A 21,484-nucleotide genomic window follows, 5' to 3' on the forward strand; every position below is an offset into this window, starting at 1 on the left:
GCCTCCCTAAGACTGGGAGCTGGTGATGAAGGTAGCCGCCCCGAGAAGAGTTGCCAGAGCAAGCCCACGGCGACACGGCTCCCAAGACAGGATAGGCTGACGTTCTGGAGAGACGGAGGGAGGACAGTGTGGCCTGAGTGCATAAGGTCCGGGAGGAGGGGCTGGGTCACCCCCTGCAGTCGCACACCGCGGCGGGGCTCAGGTCCTCGTGGTCTCCCTGGATGTTTAGGAACTGTCTCTGCTCAGCCTCCCAGCCTGGGGTTTGGGGCCTCCCGCAGCAGACCTTTCTGGTCTCACCCTCTGCTCTCAGCGTGGATCCTGCCCCCGGCCAGCCAGGCCTGCCCGAATACCTTCTTTCCTTGTCATTTCCTCACTCCTTCCCAACTTTCAAGTTCCTCAGCCGCTCTGGCTGTAATGATTTCTCCCTTTTCTAAGTACAGAATTTATATTCTTCCTTGGCATTTTCTGTTTGCTGCCATCTTTTCACATGGCTAGGTCTTTGCCTTCACCAAGACTGTAAGCCCATTGAGGCATTGTGATTTCCCCTCCCCCTGGCCTTGACTCGTGTTTTATATTTTTAAATTTTCAATTATAATGGTAGATTTAAACCATGTACTATTTCCACATTAAAAATGCACATCCGTGCAAACTTTGCTTGTAGTTTTACAAAGTTCATGGACTCCTTAAAGCCCATCCATGGACCCAGGGCGAGTGCCCTTCATTTATAACACTAGTAAGTCTAAAGTTCTGTCCAGCTCATAGCAGGATTCGTAAACAAGGCATACTTGAGCCCTTTTCCTAAACCGAATACCTCCGTGGCTTCTTAAGAGTTATTTTCTCCTGCATGCATTTGTGAGGCCCTGCAGAAGCAAAGGAGGAGTCAGTAAAAGATGTTTGAGCCACGATATATATATGTGGTTTTTTTACACCTGTAGCACCTGGTCTTTCCTAGGCGGTCTCCCATCCATGTACTAACCAGGCCCGACCCTGCTTAGCATCCGTGATCAGACGAGATGGGGCTTATTCAGGGTGGCATGGTCATAGACTGGGCCACGATATTTTTATTTGCTCATCCCTAGCTTGTTCCCATCAGTCACGGTTGCCACCATGGAAGCCAAAGCCAATTCAATTTATAAAACTATTTGCCTTCATTTGTAGGAATTTTACTTTGCATGATTCTGATTTTTTTTTTTTTTTTTTTTTTTTGGTTAACCTGTTGCTCCTATGTCCTTTATTATCAGTTACCCCGAACCGAATCTCTTTTTAGAAAGGATTTAAATAAGTCAAGCACTTGGACTGTTTGTCATTCTTATTGCCCAGACACTTCACTGTTTTCCATCTGAGGACTTGGCCTGTGAATTTTTCCTTTTCCCTCTAGGTCGCTGTTGTATTACTGGTCTTTTAAACCTGGGTCGGGGCTGGTTCTGGGCAGCTCCAATCATAGCAGAAGCTGATACACTGCCTGGGGGATTGTTAGGTCATATTTACTGGAAAGAAAACCAAGAGGATACGAGAGCAGCTCTTCCCAAAGTGTTTTCTGTGGAATACCAGTGCTTCTTGAGCGATGTGAGGAAAGCATTCTTTGTACAAATGAGTTTGGGAAATGGTACGTTAAACAAAAATAAAGTCTGTGTTGAATTCCTCTAATATGCATCACTAATCTCAAAGCAAAATAGAATATGCAACTTTCCCCAAAGTATTTACCCTCAGAAACATTATTTTAGAATACCTGGTTACATATTATTTTCATGAGACAGCTTGAGAACTGCTGTGTTAAACACAGAGTGCTTATATAAATATTATGTATGAGTAAATATTGATTTTTATACTTATCGTAATCCTATATAGAGAAGCTGTTTCTTCAGTGATGTGTAAAAGGGTAATATTTATACTTTGCTCTCAGAATAAGACTTTTATATTGTGCACATATAGATTCGTCAAGTCTGGATTTATATTAGTACGTTTCTTGTTCATTGGTTCTGTGTAATCTAAACGTCCAGACAAATGGTTATTTCTTAAGCGAAGCCTCTTTTCCCTGCTCTTGAATACAGTACCATCCTGTATCTATAGCATGGAGTCAGAAATGCTTTGTTCATTCATTTCCCAAACTCTGAGTGCCCGTGTAAATGCACCAAGCTCAGCGATAGGAGACAGTGGGAGCTCAAATGAGATTTCAGGAGAAATTCTTGGAGGACATGACACTTGAGGTAAACTTCAGTGATGGGTGGTGTGCAACAGTCCAACAGTGGGTGAGAAAATGGGTCCTGTGGGCTGAGGAAGTAGTAGGGGCATCTTGTCATGATCGGGGACCTGTAAGGAGTTCATCGTGGCTGGGGTTTAGGTGAGAAAGAGAAAGCAAAGGAGCGAGGCAGGAGGTAGGGCCGCTCTTGAAGCATCGCACCTGTCCTGCTGAGCAGCAGGGACTTTATTTTGGAAGGCGAGGGGATACCACTGAAGGGCTTTAAATTGGGGATGGCTTGATAGATACGCATTTTAGGAAAATCACACTGAGAGCCGTGTAGAATGTAGACCTATATCTGTCCATAATTATATCGTTTGAACTTTAGCAGGTCATTCAGCATCACTTTTTAAGTATGTCTTTTCTATTCCCGAGGAGAGAGAATTAATTTTAAAAGTTTTGAACTCTTCTGATAAAGATTCTATTTGACTTTTAAGCATTGGTGTAATTCTTTATATTATTTTTTATTTTTTCTAGAGAAGAGGAGGTATCTTGCAGTGGGCCACTGTCCCAAAAACAGGCAGAATTTTTTCTTTCTCAACAGGTATGTTAGTTCTGTAATTTATCATGAACTTTCTTTTTAATCCTATGACATAGGCCTGTTGTGATGGTTTGTTTTCTAAACCCGTTTAGTAGGTTTGTTGGCAAATCCGTGCTGTCCCTTGCTCTTGGTCTTCTTTCCTTCACTCATAACGCAGATGTTGCTATGTGTCCCCTCCTATTTTGCGAGTGATTTTATTTTTCTATTAAAGTTATAATGCAGGTTTATTTAGTAACGGTGTGCAACTAACACAGCCCAAAACATGTGAAAACTTACTTTCCTTTCTCCAATATTTTATTATTTTATTAAGGACATTGCCAAACAGAAAGGAAAGTTGAAAAGCTTTGTACAGTGAATACTCATGTACCCATCACCTGCATTCTGCAATTAATATTGCTCTGTTTATCACGCCTCTACCCGTCCTCTATCCAGCCACCATTTCTTTTCTTTTTTTTATGCATTTTAAGTCGCAGACATCAGTACGCTTTAACCCAAACATTTTTTTTAGATGAATGTATTTATTTAAATTAGTTTAAGTATACAGCACATATAATGTTCATAAAACGATCCCCCCATTTGCTCCCTCTCTCCCCTGGCCCTCCACTGAGGCGCGATATTAATGCCAGCTGCATTCCTTCTTCCATGTTCCCCGTGGTCAACTATCAACTGCTAATTTGTACTTCTTTAATCTTTCACCCCAGCCTCCCAAACCCGCCTCCCTCTGTCCGTCACCAAATTGTCTACTATATTTGTGAGTCTGTTTTTGATTAGTTTATTCTTTTGTTCCTTAGATACTCATATGAGTGAAATAATATGGTATCGATATTTCTTTGTCTGACTTATTTCACTCAGCATAATAAACTCTAGGTCCACCCTATTTCATTGCAAATGATAGGATTTCATTATTTTTTTTAGTGGCTGAGTAATATTCCATTGTATATATGAACCATAATTTCTTTATCCAATCGTCTGTTGATGGGCATTTAGGTTGCTTCCATACCTTGGCTATTGTAAATTGTGCAGCCACGAATATTGGAGTGCATGGATCTTTATGAATTATTGTTTTGGTTTTCTTTGGATAAATACCTAGAAGTGCAAATGCTGGGTCAAAAGGTATATCCATTTTTAACTTTTTGAGGAACCTCCGTACTGTTTTCCATAGTGGCTGTACCGATTTGTAATTCCACCAACAATATATGAGGGTTCCCTTTTTTCCGCATCCTCGCCAACACTTGCTGTTTTTTGATTTACTGATGACAGCCATTCTGACAGGTGTGAGGTGATAATTTGCATTTCTCTGATGATTAGCAACCTTGAGCATCTTTTCATATGTCCATTAGCCATCTGTATTTCCTCTTTGGAGAAGTATCTGTTCAGGTCTTCTGCTTATTTTTTAATTGGATTGTTTGTTTTTTGTTTTTGTTGAGCTGTCTAAGTTCTTTATAAATTTTAAATATTAACCTCTTATCAGATGTAGCATTAGCGAGTATCTCCTCTCAGTCGGTTCTCTTTGTTTTGTTGGTGGTTTCCTTTGCTGAACAAAATCTTTTAATTTGGTGTAGTCCCACCCAAAACATTTTTTTGCTGATGTTTTGGAGCCATACTTTTTCATTTTCTCAGTAACGTAAGGTGAACATTTTTCTCCTATTTTCAAGCGTAGAATTTTTATTTCTGTGCTCGACTTTCCCATTTTCCCTAATTTTGTTCTTAAATTTTTTTCTGCAGAAAGATGTAATGTTTAGATCTAGATAAAAGTGATAGAAACACCCCTACAGATGAATTTCAAACAGTTTAGAAAAACTGTCTAGACAATTGATAAACCATAGAGAAGAAAATATGGCTGGATCCTCGCCTCATCTTCATTCCTCAGTATATTACAGGTTGATTAAAGGGTGTAAATGTAAATACTTAAAGCTGTATTAACTACATATTAAGTTTTAACTGATCTGTGGATGGGGAAAGACTTTCTAAACCTAAAATCTGTGGAAGAAACACGTGGGAAAAGATTGTTTGATTTTTCAGCATAAAAATTTTAAATGTCAGCATGTCAGAACATATTTTAACAAAATTAAAAGGCATACAACAAAATGGGGAAAGTATTTGGAGTACATACGACAGTCAAAGGGTTAATATTTTTGTTTTAAGAATCATATTTTCAAAGACTATTTGATGATGAGATAGTTTGCAATATATTATTAAATGAAAAGAGTAGGAAGCGAAATTATGTATTCTAATTTTGTTAAAAATGGTATATATGTGTACGTATGTACATACCCATATGTATGTACATGCATATATGCACATAGAAAAAAGATACACTGGAATAAGATTCACTGAAGAATTAATAGTGTTATTTCTGGTGGAGGGATTACAGATAATTTTTGTTTTTTGTATGCTTGTTCATAGTTTTGGAATCTTCTATAATGACATAATGAATTAAAACGAAATTACTTGCAGAAATTATTACTTAGAAAGAAAAAATTCGTCTATAGAATTGAAGTAGTGTCTATAGCCCAGTCAAGTACTAATATTTAATTTGGAAATGGTTTTCTACATATTTTATACAATTATTGCTGATACCACTCATATGAAGTAAATATCCAGGAGTAGCGCAACTGAGAGCCATGAGGCCCTTTGCGGGCGCTGCGATACACACTGCCTGCCTGAGGGTGCTTTCGGTTTGTGGGTGGGGTCGGACTGGCCCTTTCGCTATAGCTTGGTAAGTACTGTAGGAAGGGTTAGTGGAGGGGGCTCATAGGACCTTGTCTAGGCTACGGAGTGATAGGAGCAGTTCTCTCTAAATTGATACCTGAGGGATTAGCCTGGGTTTGCATGGGAGGAGTGTGTGGATGGGGGGCGGTGTCTGGGAGACTTACTGGTGCACGAAGAGGGAACCATGTTCCTTATGGTCAAGAGGGAGAGTAGCCGCAGAAAAGAAAATAATGGGGTGATGCTATTTAGTATAACATTTCCATATGTTCATTGGTCATTTCTTTCTACTGAGTCGTCATGTTTAAATTTCAGGCTTCTTTGTTAAAGAATGATGAGACCAAAGCCCTCACTCCAGCTTCTTTGCAGAAGGAATTGAACAACTTGTTGAAATTTAACCCTGATTTTGCTGAAGCGGTGAGTCTTTTTCAGAATTTGTTGCTGAGTTGAAGAGGAATGACGAGGCTCCTCTTCCTGTTGAGTAGCCTTGCAAACAGGGATAGGCCCGTTGGCCCAAGATCTTGGAGAGAAATCCTGTTGTGGGCAAGTCAGCAGCCTGGGCTGCAGAGCTGTCCCTCCCGCCCCACCCCTGTGCCAGTCGGGGCTTCTTCAGTCTAACGTGTCCTCTTCTCTCTGATGTTGTGAATTATGGATAGACGACACAGTAGACTGACTTTTTAAAACATTGGGCCTAAAAATTCTTTCCTTTTGCTGCTTTTGTCAGTGTTTTTTTTCTTTTTAAGTTCAAATAATACCATTCCTCAATGGATTTTTACCTGGAAAACTTTCTTAATAGTACCTGGATTTGATGTCTGGCTTTATTCACAGGTAGAAAAATAACTGTTTTTCTCCCTAGGAACTGGAATCTACCTGTTTGGAGGGAGGTGTAATTCAGTGATTAAACAAAATGAAAACGGTTGCAAAATAAAAGATAAGGAACTTAGTAAACTAGTAAAAGTCTCACTGTGTTTAAACTTGGACGTTTAGAAGAAAAAATTTTATAATTTTTATATGAATTTAGGTTTTAAAATCTTTATCTTTGAACTTGTGGTATTCCTTAAAACCTGAGTGAAGTGAGCTTCCCCTCTACCCCCACATAGCACCTAGTATAACCAGGGATGTAGTGCACGTTTATTTAGGATAAAACACTAATACAAATTCTAATGGAACTCCTGGTTTTCATTTGGGGACTCTCTCTGGGAGGAAACAAACAACTGTATCTTAAACCTGTTTTTCTGTTTTTTTTGTTTGTTTGTTTGTTTTTTTTTCTGCCTATGGGGAAAAAAAACGAACCTAAACTACGACCATCTAGTTAGAAGGGTCGGGGACACGCGGGCGTGTGCAGCCGTTGGAACTCTGAATTAGTCTTACACAAGAGGAAGCGGCATGTTTACAATGTGTGGATCGCTTCTTGTTTTAGCATTATCTCAGCTACTTAAACAACCTCCGGGTCCAAGATGTTTTCAGTTCAACACACAGCCTCCTGCATTATTTCGACCGCCTGATTCTTACTGGGGCCGAAAGCAAAAGTAACGGGGAAGAGGGCTATGGCCGGAGCTTGAGGTACGCCGCCCTGAACCTGGCCGCCCTGCACTGCCGCTTCGGACACTAGTAAGTTCATGGGTTTGTATCCGTGCGGAAACTGAAGACGTTGACTCTCAAATGTCAATTGAGATGGAAATTTTTGTAAAATTCTGTATTAAAAAGAGGAAGGAGAACAAAGAGAAGAGGAAAAGAAAGGAAGGAAGCGGACCGTTTGACCAGGACATGTCAATAACTTCCAAAAGGGAGGCTTTGCCCTGGACGGAAGTTGACGAAACCTTCTGCGTAAGCAGCCCGCCCCCTGGTGTCGCGCTGCAGCAGTGCCGGCCCCGGGCGGGGCCTCCGAGGACTTCTAAGAACACCGGCCACTGAATGGAAAGGAAATTAGGTCATTAGGCCAGAAAGTCCCAGAAGGACTTTTTGGAGTTAATAGTGGGGATAAGCAAAAGCTATTTTTAAGTATTTCAAAAAGCCGAAAGGAAGTTGTTGTGCCTTTACTTGGTAAAAGGCCGCACTGGCTTATTAAAAGTCACGTGTTTGTGCTTTTAGATGGAATTCAGGCAGCTCAGTCAGGTGACACTTGGCTTATGTCATTGCTAAGGTATGCCTATGATTTTAATGAATAAAAATAGGAAACTTGACCAATTCATTTGGTAAATAGAGTTAAGTGGAAAAAAATCTTTCAAAACATGGAGGGTATTTTGGAAACCACAAAATAATGTGAATAATGAAAAAGGTAAGGAATTACTGATTCAAAGAGTCTCCCCGTCTCCTGTGGCTTTTTTCCATTTGAGAAGAATGTGGTTTCCGCTATAGGCATCTTTGAATAGAGACTCGAGGGTGTAGTGATAGAAAAAGAAAGTTCAGAGGTCAAGAATTGAGAGTTCTGCCCCTTCTTATATGGCCCAAGCAATACCCAGGAAGTTCTTCTGTTAACTTCCGGTCATCACATTTTAAAAGGGACATTGGCAAGCTGGTCTTGGAGATATATAGAGCCATACCATATAAACTATATTGGGAGACTGTTTATTTAGCTGAAAAATGATGTAGCTAAGCACGTGTCTGGCATCTTCATGTGCTAGAAGGCGTGTGAAAAGAGCTTAGACTGATGGAGTTCGTGAGCACTGGGAGATCGGTGAGAGGTGGCCAGTGCAAGCGAAAGGGAAAAATATTCTCCCTCCTTACAAGGACGCATTTTTCGGGGCAGAATCCTTTGAGAAAGGTGCCCGTGTCATTCCGAAGCCTAGACCAGGGTTGTCATTAAGGCCGCCGAGGCATCAGTTGTGTAGATGCGCCCAATCTTGTTCGAGGCTGCTGCAAACTCCATGACTTTGTGAGATCTGATACTGTCTTTTAATAATCAACTTCTTTTTGTCTGCCTAGCTTTAATAACCTCTTAATCAGAGCCTTTCCTTTTTGTGTGTGCTCATGATAAGGAGCAACACCATTTGTAATATTTACCAATGACCTATTTTAGTATTCAAAACAGCTTTCACTGGGGTTTGGAAATTTGATACAGACTTCTAGATACAAGTAACCTATTGATGTACAGAATTTTTTTATTTTTACAGTATTATCAACGGATAGGCAGCTAATTGCATGGAATTTCATTGGTGACTAATTCCCGATTTACTCAGGTCTAGTCTTTGTTTCGTCTTGGCACCATGGTCCTGCCTAAGTCTTTGTCACTAGCTAATAGGATTATGGCGATTTCATGAAACTCTTTATAGTTTATTGAGCATCTACTGTGTACTGGGCACTGTTGTAGGTGCGGGGAATATAATAGAACAGAGGAAAAAGCCCCTGTTTTCATGGAGTTTACAGTGGGAGGGATAAAGATGTAGCGGTAAACATATATCGAGTTGTAGTAGATCAGGATACAGGTTAGAGAGTGATGACTGAGGTGCCCTCGATTTCATGAGGAACACTCTTCCTCCAGGCGTACGCACGGATCTCTCACTTCCGCAGTCCGCTCTGAGGGAGTGAGTAATGTCAGCTGGAACAGCAAGTGCAAAGGCCCTGAGGCCGTAATTTACTTAGCATCTGAGGAGGGGCAAGCATGGTTCGAGTGCTCTAAGTAAGAGGGAAGTAGAAGAAGGTAAAGGCATAGAGGTTGCAGGGGTCAGGGCACGGAGGGTCCTGTCGGCCTCGTTTGGACTTTGGCTTTTACCGGAAATGATATAGGAAGCCGTTGTTTAGAGGTGACAGAACTTTCTGCTCTGGCCAGTGCATTTCAGGTATTATAAGCGTTTTGCTTCTTGTCCTGTTGCTGAAAATTTTTATCAGAGGCGTTTCTACTTAGCAGCAGTGGAAAACCATAAGGTCCTTTGAGGATTTGCCTGACCTGAAGCTTCTGTGTTGGTAATCTACCTTTTCTTCCTACCTGGGAAAAGTAGTCTCTCTTTAGTCCTGTTTTAGCATGCAGTTCTCCCAGAAGCCTTTTTCCTAACATGTCATCATTTGTTTGGTTTTCATTATGTAAATAAGTGATACTCACATCATTAAAATATTTTTGAGATCCTCAGTGACCCAGCATTGGTAAGACTTCTCTTCTGTGACTTGCCACTGGGAAACGCAAAGTTTAAGATGTTACTCACGTTCTCTACAGATTTATAAAATAGTTAAAAAATAAAATTAATGCAGGTTAAACGAAGAAGGCGATACACAATAGTATTTAATTACACATTACAGAATAGGGTACAGATAGCATTTCCGTGGGAATTCTCAGAAGTGAGAGTCCAGTGGAGCCAAGAATATTTGGCCGAATTTCCACTGCAGTTGAGAAGTTGGGAGAGACATCCCAGATGGGGGGGAACCACGCGAGCAGAAAAACAAATTTCACAAGTGGATAATCCTCAAAATCCTTTTAAAAACTAGTTTTGAACAAATTATAAAAGTATCAAATGCCATAGTAAAAAAAAATTTCAAATAATGCAGAGGGGAATGCAATGAAAAGTAAAACACTGTGTTTTCTTCCTTGCCCTTTCCCTCAGCCGTAGACTGCTAAAATAAAAGCTCTTAGGAGTGGAGATCAGGTAAAGCTGATCCTCGATGCCCCTTTCGGTAGAAGTCCACCTTAGAAGGGGCATGTTCTGTGTTCCCTCTGTTAATGTTTCTTGCTGCTGGAGGAGGGGCGTGCCCGTGAGGGAATAAGCCCATAGTTACAACTTCCAACCCAAAGGCCTGTACTCAGATAAAGTACAGCACAGATGATGCCCTGCTACTATTTTGTTGGTTGTGCATGTTTGTGATCGTTAATGAGGTGAATGTTCATTCTGTCATCAGTCAACAGGCAGAGCTTGCCCTGCAGGAGGCGATTAGGATTGCCCAGGAGTCCAACGATCATGTGTGTCTCCAGCATTGCTTGGTGAGGCCACCCCCCCGCCTTGGAGGTTCTGTGCATGAGTGAGGTGGCCTTCGGAAGGCCCCGTTCAAATTGGGTTGTTTTGTAGTTGGAGCAAAGGTCCTTAGCAGTGACGGGAAACTAGTTAGGTAGTCGCAGTAATTCAGGAAAGGCAGCCCATATTTATTTATCTCTCTTAATTTATGACACCTGTTTTGCTTTGGTGGCATTTCTTATCTACAAATTCGAGTACAACTTGCTATGGGAAACTATTACATTAAACGTCAGCATTAACAAAAGGGTGTGTACAACATCTCGTTGCTGGATGCGACATTGTTCTGTAAGAGCATAACCCCCAAGTGCAAGTAGAACACAGAATTCATTTAACAATCACCTGAGAATCTCACTTTCTCAATAAAAGCCCATATGGGGGTTTCATGCTTTTTTTCTGGAACATTTGCCACTCACTGCTATCAGAGGAGAAGATCAGTGACTGGGTTATTTGTCTTGGGAGTTTGCATGGGTTTGATAGGTTTCATTTAGAGTCATAATTCATGAAAGAGTGTGTTAGAGGATTTATTTTGTCCCTGATTAATTCTTTCTTACAACCATGCTGATATTTTAATAGAACATTAACCGTTATCATTGTTAGGATATATTTTGATGGTTTTTCTTACTAGAGCTGGCTTTATGTGCTGGGGCAGAAGAGATCTGATAGCTACGTTCTGTTGGAGCATTCTGTGAAGAAAGCAGTGCATTTTGGGTTACCGGTAAGGCTCATTTTCTTATGACATTGTTTAAATAAACGGTGTGGTTTTATTCTTGGTAGTTTCATATGACCTTAATTATTAATTAAACCACTAAATTCTGTTTGATTGGTTTCTCGCTGCTCCCTTTACCCTAATAACATCTGTGAAAGTTCCATTTGTCAATTTGATGAGACTTTTTTTTCTTTTTTTTTTTTTAGTTTATTGATCAACGTTAACTTCCACATATTTACTTGGAAAAATTTCAGAAAAGACTTATTTTTAAACCGGGGACTGGCAAACTCTCCAGCCCTTGGGCCACACCGGCTCACATCCTGCTTATGTATGGCCCTCAAGCTAAAAATGGGTTGTACATTTTTAAACAGTTGGGGGAAAAAACAACAAAGAAGAATACGCAACAGAGACCACATGTGGTCTGCAAAACCTAAATTATTTACTGTCTGTTCCTTTATAGGACAAGTTTGCTGATCCTTTTTAACAATAAAGCCAGCACCTAGTAAACCAGATAGTCAAATTTGTCTTCTCTCATTTTGAGTGACAGGGAAGGACCTGAATTATAATTCAGTTTTCATGACAGATACTGAGGGCATTGGAAGGGCATAGTCTGCACACATGAAATCATAATGGCTGTTAGAATCTAGATTGCCATTGCACAAAGAACCTTATTGCATCTCAAAAACATCTGCTGAAAATGGACGATGGGCAGTGGGACTGCTTACGCATCTGTTTGCAGCAAATTCCAGTAAAATCGAAAGTAATTGTGTGTGTAATAATTTAAAGTATATGCTTTTCATATCTGTAAATTGTCCATTTGATTCGTTTCTGGGAAAGTTATATGTACAGAATTGATTCTAATGACAAAAGTAAGTGGCTCCTTAAAATAAATGATAGACTTCTTAATTACAGTTTTTGTTATGGATTTAACAAAATCCTCTTTTAGTTGAGCTTTCATCATTGAAAATTATACTAAAAGTTAATGAAAAGATAATTTTGCTCATGTCAGGCATCCTTTCGTAATCCCCTGCTGCATCATGTGCCCAGCACTGTTTGACATACTAATTCATTTTAATCCTCACAACAGTTCTTTATGATAGGTTTGATGCCTGTTTTGAAGGTGAGGAAGCTAGGTTTGGCTAAGCACCACGTGGCTGGCTGCAGGTCACATTGGGAGTGGCAGAGGCGCTGTTTAAGCTCAGGTCCATTTAATGCCAAAGCCCCAGCGATTCCCAGCGAACCAACAGCCTGTCTTGCAGCTCCCGTGGGTTAGGGTCAGGCGATAGGTACTTCCTTTTTAAGTAGTGCCATCACTGTGTATATGCTAACACGTATAATATGGCAAATTTCTGTCGTGTAATCTCTATCTTGGGTTGTGGGTGTATCTGTCCCCTCAGTACCTCGCCTCCCTGGGGATACAGTCCCTTGTGCAGCAGAGGGCTTTTGCCGGGAAGACGGCGAACAAGCTGATGGATGCGCTGAAGGACTCTGACCTCCTGCACTGGAAACACAGCCTGTCGGAGCTCATCGACATCAGCATCGCACAGAAAACAGCCATCTGGAGGCTCTATGGCCGCAGGTGGGTCTTCAGGCGGAAGGTCAAGGCTGTGGGGATTAAAATGCTTTATAGTTTCAAAACTTGTTGTACTTTGCACAGACCTTGCAGAGTTTTTTCCTAGGCCCATTCTTATTAATGCCTCCCAATGGCTCTGAGGTGACTGGTGGGTGATCTCCGTTCTAGGATGCATAAACCAAGGTTCACGCATCTGACCTGCCCGAGATCACAAGTGTAGTTAATAAGTGACAGGACCAGGATGCCCAGCACCGCCCCCTTGCTCTGTGAGACAGGAGCCTCCTCCCGTTCAGAGGGGGTGTGGGCCAGGGGCCCTCAAGGTGAGCATCTCCTGAACCTCAAACTGTTATGTAGAGAAAGGTGTGTCCTCGGAATAGCTCCAGCCTTGGGTTTAATTTTCATTTAGCCTTTGGCTTGGAATAAGCTTCTGAACCGCATTTTTCACCCGGGGCCCTGTCACTACCTCACCGCTCACCTGGACAATCTGCCACTTTCAGGATTTCAGTAACGAGAGAAAGTGCCCACCTTACCCATCTCGTTTCTGTAGCTGAGGTCACTCGCTGGCACAGCAGGGTCTGAAACAGCTGCACGCACTGGCCGCAGTTTAGCTTGCCAGAGCAGCCGGTGCCAGCACAGCAGCAGGTCTGAGTGAACCCGAGTCGGCGGGGGCCCCGGAGCTCAGGGCTCCGCTGGCGTCACCAGCACGTTTCCCGCGGCGCGGCTCACGCGGGAAGCTTTGCTGCTCTGAGAGTCCTGCGGGCAGAGAGCCTGCCGTGGTGGCAGCTGCTAGCAGTCACAGTGGGGTGCGGCCGGGGGTGGGGGGAGCGGCCTGGCACCCACTGACGGGTGCCTCCCCCTCCCCAGCACCATGGCGCTGCAGCAGGCCCAGATGCTGCTGAGCATGAACAGCCTGGAGGCGGCGAACGCGGGCGCGCAGCAGAACAACACCGAGTCGTTCGCCGTGGCGCTCTGCCACCTCGCCGAGCTGCACGCGGAGCAGGTGGGCCGCGAGCACGCGCCGCCGTGCCTTTTCCAGAAAAGCACTGGTCGGGGGACAGGTCTGGGTGGCTGCGGGTGGCGGAGAGGGCGCAGTGGGCCGGGTGTGGGGTTCGCAAAGCTCGTTGGACGTGGGCCCCCTTCTGGCATCGGCGAAGGGAGTGAGAGGCGAGCTGTCCCCGTGCGTCGGTAGGGAGGAGTGTGACGTTCCAGGCGGCGGCCGTGGGTCGTTACAGGAGAGCGGGAGCGTAATTCAGGGGTCGTTAAGACGGTGGCAGCACAGGTCCGGTGCCAGGCCCTGCGCCTGGATTTTCACGGGTGCTGTCTTACTGAATCCTTACCAAGAGCCCCACGAGGTCAGCTTTATTAGCATCCCTATTTCACAGCACAAGAAGCAGATCCAGGGAGCAAAGTCCTGTACCCACAACCGGTACCTGTCAGTCAGGTCTCCATCCCAAGTCTGAGCGACTCCAAGGAGGACAGTGGGAACTGGACGTAACCTTGATTTAGGCCCAAGTAACTCGAGTGGTCCTCCTGAGCGGGCGTTGACGGCAGGGCCTCTCGTGCTGCTCTGGGCTGTCTCCCTCTCGGGAAACAGGTCCGGGGAACCCTCTCTAAGCCCTCTGTGGCGCAGTAAACACTGCCCGGCTGTCAGGAGCTTCCTAGATCATGCTGTTTTTCTCCATCTTCGTGGTGACCTTTGTTGTTAGGTTGCATCATAACACTCGGTGTTTCCTCATCTGCAGCCCGAAGGTCTTTGGGCGGCTCCCCGCCGCTCAGGGATGCTTCAGCGTTTTGCAGTCCTTCAGGTAGCTGTGTAAGCTGAGCGGGCGGGCGGGCTGTGGCGGGGGTTCCCAGCCACCGTGGTCAGCGCTTCCCTCCTGTACCCGGGACGCCTCGCTCGGAGCAGCGGGCCGCGTCCTCGCTGCGTGCTTTCCCCCAGGGCCGGCGCGCTCAGCTTCTTGGTTCCTTCCCCTCCTAGCGGCACTGGGATTTCTTTCACATCCTTCTTTTCCCCTCTGGGTGCCACGTGGAACATTTGGTAACACCTGAGTCAGTGAACCTTCAGTCAGGTATTTGGTATGACCCCCATGCGACTTTTTTCCCCCAGCAACTTTATTGAGTTATGATTCATATGCCATACTGTTTGCCCATTTGAAATGTCCCTGTGTGACTTTTTGAAGTTGAATTCTCTCCACTGACCCCAGCCTTAAATAGTGGAGTGACTTTCCTTCAGTTCTCTTTGTACAGTAGAAATGACTTTTTTTCCTCCTGTAATGGAAAAACTCCTGGACAGAAATCTTGTCTTGGCTAAATTCTTTAGCCTTGAAACTTTCTCTAAGGCCTAGTGTTAGCATTCTGTGATTTTTTTCCCTGGGGTTAAGAGCTTGAAAAGTAACCATGCTCTTTGAATCTACATTACTATTTCTTGTCTTCACCTCCCTTTCATCTCTGGGCTTACGTGAGGAACCCGCTGGTCCATCGCCACCTGGCTCCGGTGGCCAGGATGTGTCAGCGAAGCCTTCAACCACAGAAGAAGATAGTCAGTGACCCCGTCGTTTCAGTCCTGTCCTTCCCCCCTTTCCCTAACCTGCCTTAGAAAGACCTTTCTAGTGTTATAACGTCAGCCATGCAGGTATACTCACGGGGCTGATGACCGTCACGTTTTTAATTACAGAGGTTAAACTCGCACCCGTGAAATTAAGGTTGGCCAACTGTGGAGAAGGCTGCTTTATCATGAGTCTCCGTTTGCTCTTTTATTTCCTTTGTGCGTGCTTCCAATTGTATTCTGAAATTGATCTCCAAATAAATTGGATGTTGCCCTTAGGGTATGGCAGCGACTAGGGTTTGGGTAGACTTATGAAGAAGCTGTGGGCTCTGAACTGCAATGTCCAGGCTTCCTCCTGTAATCCAAAGGCTAGAGGAAGTACAGCCCGCTTTGCTCTTTCTGCATAATTCTGGCTCCTCCTGAATCATTCCTCTCTCCTAGCCTGAGGGATGGCAGGCCTCAGTGGGAATGTTTTGAGGGAACATATAGCATGAGCACTGTTCTCTCTGCTCAGCCTAAATGTTAGACAGCAACTCATCTAAATCCACATACCCAGCTCCCTATGGCAGTCATGAAAATAATTGGCAAGACTGGCCTGTTAAAATCACAAGAATAAAGAGATTAACGATCTTTTATTGTAATTCAATGTAATTTCCATTTTAAATAAAAGTTCACTTGCAGCCTGAGCTTCCGTATGGACAGAAGATGCATTACCTGATCAAAGATTAAGACAAATTGAATAGCTTTTGGAGTCAATAGGGTGAATAGAAACTTCCCAACAATATGTTTTAAAAAGACATAATTCACAGAAAAAGCATAAGTGACCCCAAAAATGAAAAATTTAAAATTTGGTCATTAAAAAAATTCACATTAATACAGTGAAATACAAATTTCACCAATTAAATAAGTATCAGGGGAGGAGAGAGGCACAGAGTGCTGGCGTGAAAGTACTTGCCGCTTGTCTGGAGGGCGATTAGGAATGTATGTCAGAGCTGCAAAGTGCCTGTCGTTTTGCTCAGCAATTCAACTTCTCAGTTTTTAGCCTAAGGAAATAATTGGATAAGTATGCAGAGATGTATGCACCAAGATAGTCATCGTGGCAGTTTTTAAAATAGAAAAAATTGGAAAGAACCAAAATATCCCAAACTATGAGATTATTTTGGTATACCATAGTCTCTTTACCCTAATATTTTGATGCTATAGATTTGTATTTGACAGTGGAAAGATTCATTCATTGAAAAACTACTGAGTGCCTACCATGTGGTAAACAGTGCTGTAGGCAATTTATAAAAATGTTATGTATATCTATTTTTTTAATATTTGTGTTTTATATTTATGTTCATAAGTCTAGAAAGATATATATCAAACATTATGATTTTGTTTGATGGGATTAAAAATTGCGTTTTCCTTGTTTACATATATTTTGTCAGTTTTTTTCTAGAGAGAAGATGAATTAAATGTATAATTTAACAAATAAAATATATTAGAGCCTAAAATATGGCCCTTTGAGATTCGACAGTCTCTGCCTAGTGGCTTCCAGGGTACTGCACCATGAACAGGTGACTCATGTCTGCATCCTGGGCGTGGCGCGGCAGGTGTGGTTTCAACACAGGTGTGCTCATCTCATCATGTCTTTCTGTTTAGGGCTGTTTCGCTGCCGCTTCAGAAGTGTTAAAGCACCTGAAGGAACGATTCCCACCTAACAGTCAGCATGCCCAGGTAACCTGTCTTCTGCATGGCATTGGATTTATGTCTGAAAAGATTGTTTTCACTATGTGGTTGTTAAAGTGGGATATCTTAGAGTCGCCCCTTGGTTTCTCGTGTCCTGGTCCCTTTCTGTGACATCCGTGCATCGAGGTTACCATAGCTACTCAGGAGCCTCTGGAAGCTCTCTTCTAGAAGGCTGAGATATAAGCTCCGAGAAAAGATTTAAAGTCGGGTATTTTTTTTCTTCCTGTCTCCTTATATGGTTTTAAGTTAGTATTCTTTGTATCTCTGGCTGTATGGGAGTAAGAAAAGAAATCATCAGTGTCCTTCCGATAACTCGAGAATTAGGTTTCAGTTACATTATTTTGTCTCACACTTTGCATCTCTAATCTTTCCCTCCCAGAACTGAGTGACCTTTTGGGAAGATGCTGCCCTCAGAGGGAATGAACGTTATAAAGCAGTTCGAGGCCCTTTGTTCCTTATTGCCCTGACTTTTTACCTCTGGCAGTGCTGAGAAAACTATTACAAGGCGCCCCTTTCTCTTCCCTCCCTTAACAAGTTTCGTCTTCAGTGCGTTAGGGAATTTGAAATCCTAAGAGGCCTCAGCCTGGGATCTCCTCCCCTGGGCCCTGGGGCTGCCGTTCACATGGGCTGTTGGCTCCGCATCATCAGATACGGCATGCGTGCCCATCAGCAGGCGAGCTGCGCTGGGCTCTGAATTCAGAGCACGTGGAGGGAAAGGCAGTGAGCAGACACGATGCAGGATAGCACCCGAGGGTGAAGTGTGGTTCTGTGGTAGCGCTAACACGATGGAAGTTTTCGTTCCCTAACATTCTAGCCATTTTTTAAGAAGGTACACAGTAAAATAAATAAAAGGATACAATTTAATTCATAGTTTATAGACAACACATGTATGACTAATAAATATATAACAAGGTGCTCAATCTAACTAGGGATCAGAAATATACAAATTAAAACAATAATGAGAAGTGTCATACCCATCAGATTGGCCAAAAGTAAATTACTGACCTTATGAATCGTTGATGAGTGTGTGGAGCAGCGGGTACCGTCATACACCCCTGGTGGGGGGTGTAAACTGGTACAACCCATTAGAAGAACAAACGAGCACCATATTCCAGTGAAGTGCACGTACCCTACAGCCCAGCATTTCCACTGCCCGCTGTGTACCTGACATAAACCTGCACAGCAGGAGTGCATGAAAATGTTTATTCCAATATTGTTCAAAAGAGTGAAAAATCAGTACTACCTAAATATCTATCAACACAAGAATAAATAAGTGGTCGCATATTTATATAATTGAAAACTATTCATCAGCGAAAAGGAACAAACTAGAACTTATTGTATTAACATGTGTAAGTCCCCCAAAATAATGTTGAGCTTAAAATTGGGATGTATGCAGTATGATACTTTTTATACAAAGTTTAAAACCATACAAGATTGTACTGTCTACTGTTTACGGATAATTGTATGTGTTGTAAAAGTATAAGAATGTGAATGGAATGGTATCAAAATCAAATCAAGTCCTTCGGAAAGAGGGGAATGGAATTTATAAAGGACTGCAATAGTATGTAATAGTACCTGAAACAAGTAAATGAGAATGTTGTGATTTGACTAAGTTGATGATTGGCACATGTGTTTGTTATTTTATTCTTAGTGCTTTTCAAATACTTGAAATATTTTAAAATATTTTTTAAATCCCTCCCAAAAAGAATGTATGTGAATTGTAAGGATATTTGCTAAGCAAGCCAAAATACTTTTTTTTCTGTGTTGAATAATGAGGTGAACACTTGCCATTTTGTCCCTAATTGTATTTTTTTCTTATTAGTTATGGATGCTGTGTGATCAAAAAATACAGTTTGACAGAGCAATGCATGATGGCAAATATCATTTGGCTGATTCACTCGTTACAGGAATCACAGCTCTTAATAGCATAGAAGGTGTATATAGGTAAGAAACTTGGAAACTCCAACCCAGGATGAATTACTTCTCAAATGGCTTTATTCTTATTTGTTTTGTATGAATTAATTTATTAGGTTTAGCTTAGGAAAAAAATTTATTCTATTTATTAGGTATTTATTACAGGAAATGAGAAAATACAGATAAGCAAAATGGAGGAAATAAGTACCACTCAGAGATAATCACTAACATTCTGATATCTATAGTTCCGGACTTTAGTCTTAGCGGTGTGCATGTACACATATGTGCTTACACACACACACTTTTCCCCCCTCTTTTAACAAAAATTATATTAGGCACAGCTCTTCCATTTGGGGGGTCTAATTACAGCCTAATTGAGGAAGTGGGGACTGTAACCCTAAAGTGACTGTATTCACAACCCTTGCAAACGTCAACATAACCACTTCTGTTTATTTGTTTCTGATTCAGAAAAGCAGTTGTACTACAAGCTCAGAACCAAATGTCAGAGGCACACAAGCTTTTACAAAAATTACTGATTCATTGTCAAAAAATCAGGAACACAGAAATGGTGATCAGGTAAGCGAGGTCTCCCGTGCGTCGCATGGGTGGCGCTTTGTGCTGGATGCTCTCACCCCATGTCTTCCTCCTCGCGGGCAGTGTCCTGCTGTCCGTGGCCGAGCTGTACTGGCAGTCTTCCTCCCCCACCATCGCGCTGCCCGTGCTCCTGCAGGCGCTGGCCCTCTCCAAGGAGTACCGGCTGCAGTACTTGGCCTCCGAAACAGTGCTGAACTTGGCCTTTGCCCAGGTAAGCTGATCTCTGTTTTTATAGCACATATTTGTACTCAAGAACTGGCAAGTCTGTTACTACTTTTTGGTTCTGAAAAGGATAATAATGAGCCTTCACTTCTTAACCTCGAAGTCTGGAGTTGTGAGCTTGGCGGCAGGCTGCCCCCTCGCAATGGCACTGGCTTCACCGGGCCATGTATTTATTTAGTGAGGGGAACTTGCCTCTTCATTGAGGACTCTTGCGTCATATTAATGATTAGCTGGCCCAGAGCTATGCCTGATTTAACAAGGGGCTGAGTAGAATAAAGAAATGAGGAAGTCACATGTTCATTAAAAGGTTTTGGAAATTAAGTTGTTTCCTGTTTGTTTTCTGTCTCCGTCTGTAGAATGGTAAGGCCACCAGAGCAGGGACTCTTGGTTTTTCTCTGCTGTATCCTGTGGTACCTAGAAGGACTTGTATATAGTAGCCTTTTAACAAATATTTATCGAGTAAATAAATTTTGAACTCACTGAAGGAATTTACTAACTAAAGCAGAGGTTCTTCTAACTAACTGTGCGTTAGAATTATTGGGAAGTTTTAAAAATATCTGTATACCTGCCCTTGCCTTGATCCAACTGTCAGAACTCAAGGGGGCGGCCTGGGCACCTGTTTTTCCTTAGCAGCTTTCCCAACAATTCTTGGTTTTTTCTTTTTTTTTTTTTTTTTTAGGTAAGACAGCCCTTGCTTAATCTCACAGATTGCAAGGACCTCGTCAGCTTACAGTCTCTTATTTTTTATTTTTTATTTTTTTACACCTACAGCACCTGGTCTTCCTAGGTGGTCTCCCATCCAAGTACTAACCAGACCTGACCCCGCTTGGCTTCCAAGATCAGACGGGATTGGGCTTGTTCAGGGTAGCATGGCCGTAGACTTTTTTTCTTAATTAACATAAAATTTATGTAAAATAAAATTCACTATTTTAACCATTTTAAAGTATACAATTCTGTGAATTTTAGAATATCTGTTATATCTATATATGGATATATACTAATATCTATATAGATTTCTAATATCTACCTCTGTAGGATATTTTAGAATATCCATAGTGTTTTACAACCATTACACTGTCTAATTCCAGAGTATTTTTATCACACCATCATGAAATCCCATACGCATGAAGCAGTCACTCCCCATTTTCCCCCCTTTCCAGCCCCCGGCAACCACTCGTCTGCTTTCTGTCCCTGCGAGTTTGCTCGTTCTGTGTATTTCATGTAATGGAATCATACGATATATCCGGCCTTTCGCGTCTGGCTTCTTCACTTGGTGTAATGTGTTCAGGGCTCGTTCATGTTGTAATGTGTCAGTCCTTCATTCCTTTTATTGGCTGAATAATATTCCATTGGGTGTATACACATTTCATTTATCCATTCATTGGTTGATGGACAATTGAGTTGTTCCTACCTGTTATGAATAGCTGTTCTTAACACTCATGTACAAGTTTTTGTGTGGATATCTGTTTTCATTTCTCTTGCATATATTTAGGAGTGGAATTGCTAACATGGTTCTGTTTAACTTGATTGGTTTTTATATACCCCACTACTGTCGCAATCCTGGGATAAACCCCACTTGATCGTGGTGTACGATCCTTTTAATATGCCGCTGGGTTTGGTTTGCTAGTGTTTGTCGAGGATTTTCGCTTCTGTATTCATAAGGGATACTGGCCTGTAGTTTTCTTGTGGTAGCTTTACCTGCTTTGATATTAGGGTATCAGTGACCTCACACATACTGACCGCTTCTATTTTTTTAAAAATAATTTGAGA

At 42.4% G+C, this 21,484-nt stretch overlaps 1 protein-coding gene and 1 pseudogene across 1 annotated transcript in view; one reads left to right on the forward strand and one right to left on the reverse strand.

Moving 5' to 3' along the window:
- Positions 1 to 21,484, forward strand: part of ANAPC5 (anaphase promoting complex subunit 5) — a 32,377-nt gene that overhangs the window by 8,065 nt on the left and 2,828 nt on the right. The window contains exons 5-15 of the mRNA XM_016153841.2: positions 2,717 to 2,783; positions 5,805 to 5,906; positions 6,910 to 7,100; positions 10,317 to 10,398; positions 11,055 to 11,144; positions 12,533 to 12,714; positions 13,573 to 13,708; positions 16,898 to 16,972; positions 18,807 to 18,928; positions 19,367 to 19,474; positions 19,556 to 19,703. Of these exons, the coding sequence (XP_016009327.1) occupies positions 2,717 to 2,783; positions 5,805 to 5,906; positions 6,910 to 7,100; positions 10,317 to 10,398; positions 11,055 to 11,144; positions 12,533 to 12,714; positions 13,573 to 13,708; positions 16,898 to 16,972; positions 18,807 to 18,928; positions 19,367 to 19,474; positions 19,556 to 19,703 (1,303 nt within the window). The remainder of the gene's footprint in view (positions 1 to 2,716; positions 2,784 to 5,804; positions 5,907 to 6,909; positions 7,101 to 10,316; positions 10,399 to 11,054; positions 11,145 to 12,532; positions 12,715 to 13,572; positions 13,709 to 16,897; positions 16,973 to 18,806; positions 18,929 to 19,366; positions 19,475 to 19,555; positions 19,704 to 21,484) is intronic.
- Positions 20,477 to 20,595, reverse strand: LOC118603190 (annotated as a pseudogene).

Source organism: Rousettus aegyptiacus, unplaced genomic scaffold, assembly GCF_014176215.1.
Source record: "Rousettus aegyptiacus isolate mRouAeg1 unplaced genomic scaffold, mRouAeg1.p scaffold_m13_p_5, whole genome shotgun sequence".
In the NCBI taxonomy this organism is placed as follows: domain Eukaryota; kingdom Metazoa; phylum Chordata; class Mammalia; order Chiroptera; family Pteropodidae; genus Rousettus; species Rousettus aegyptiacus.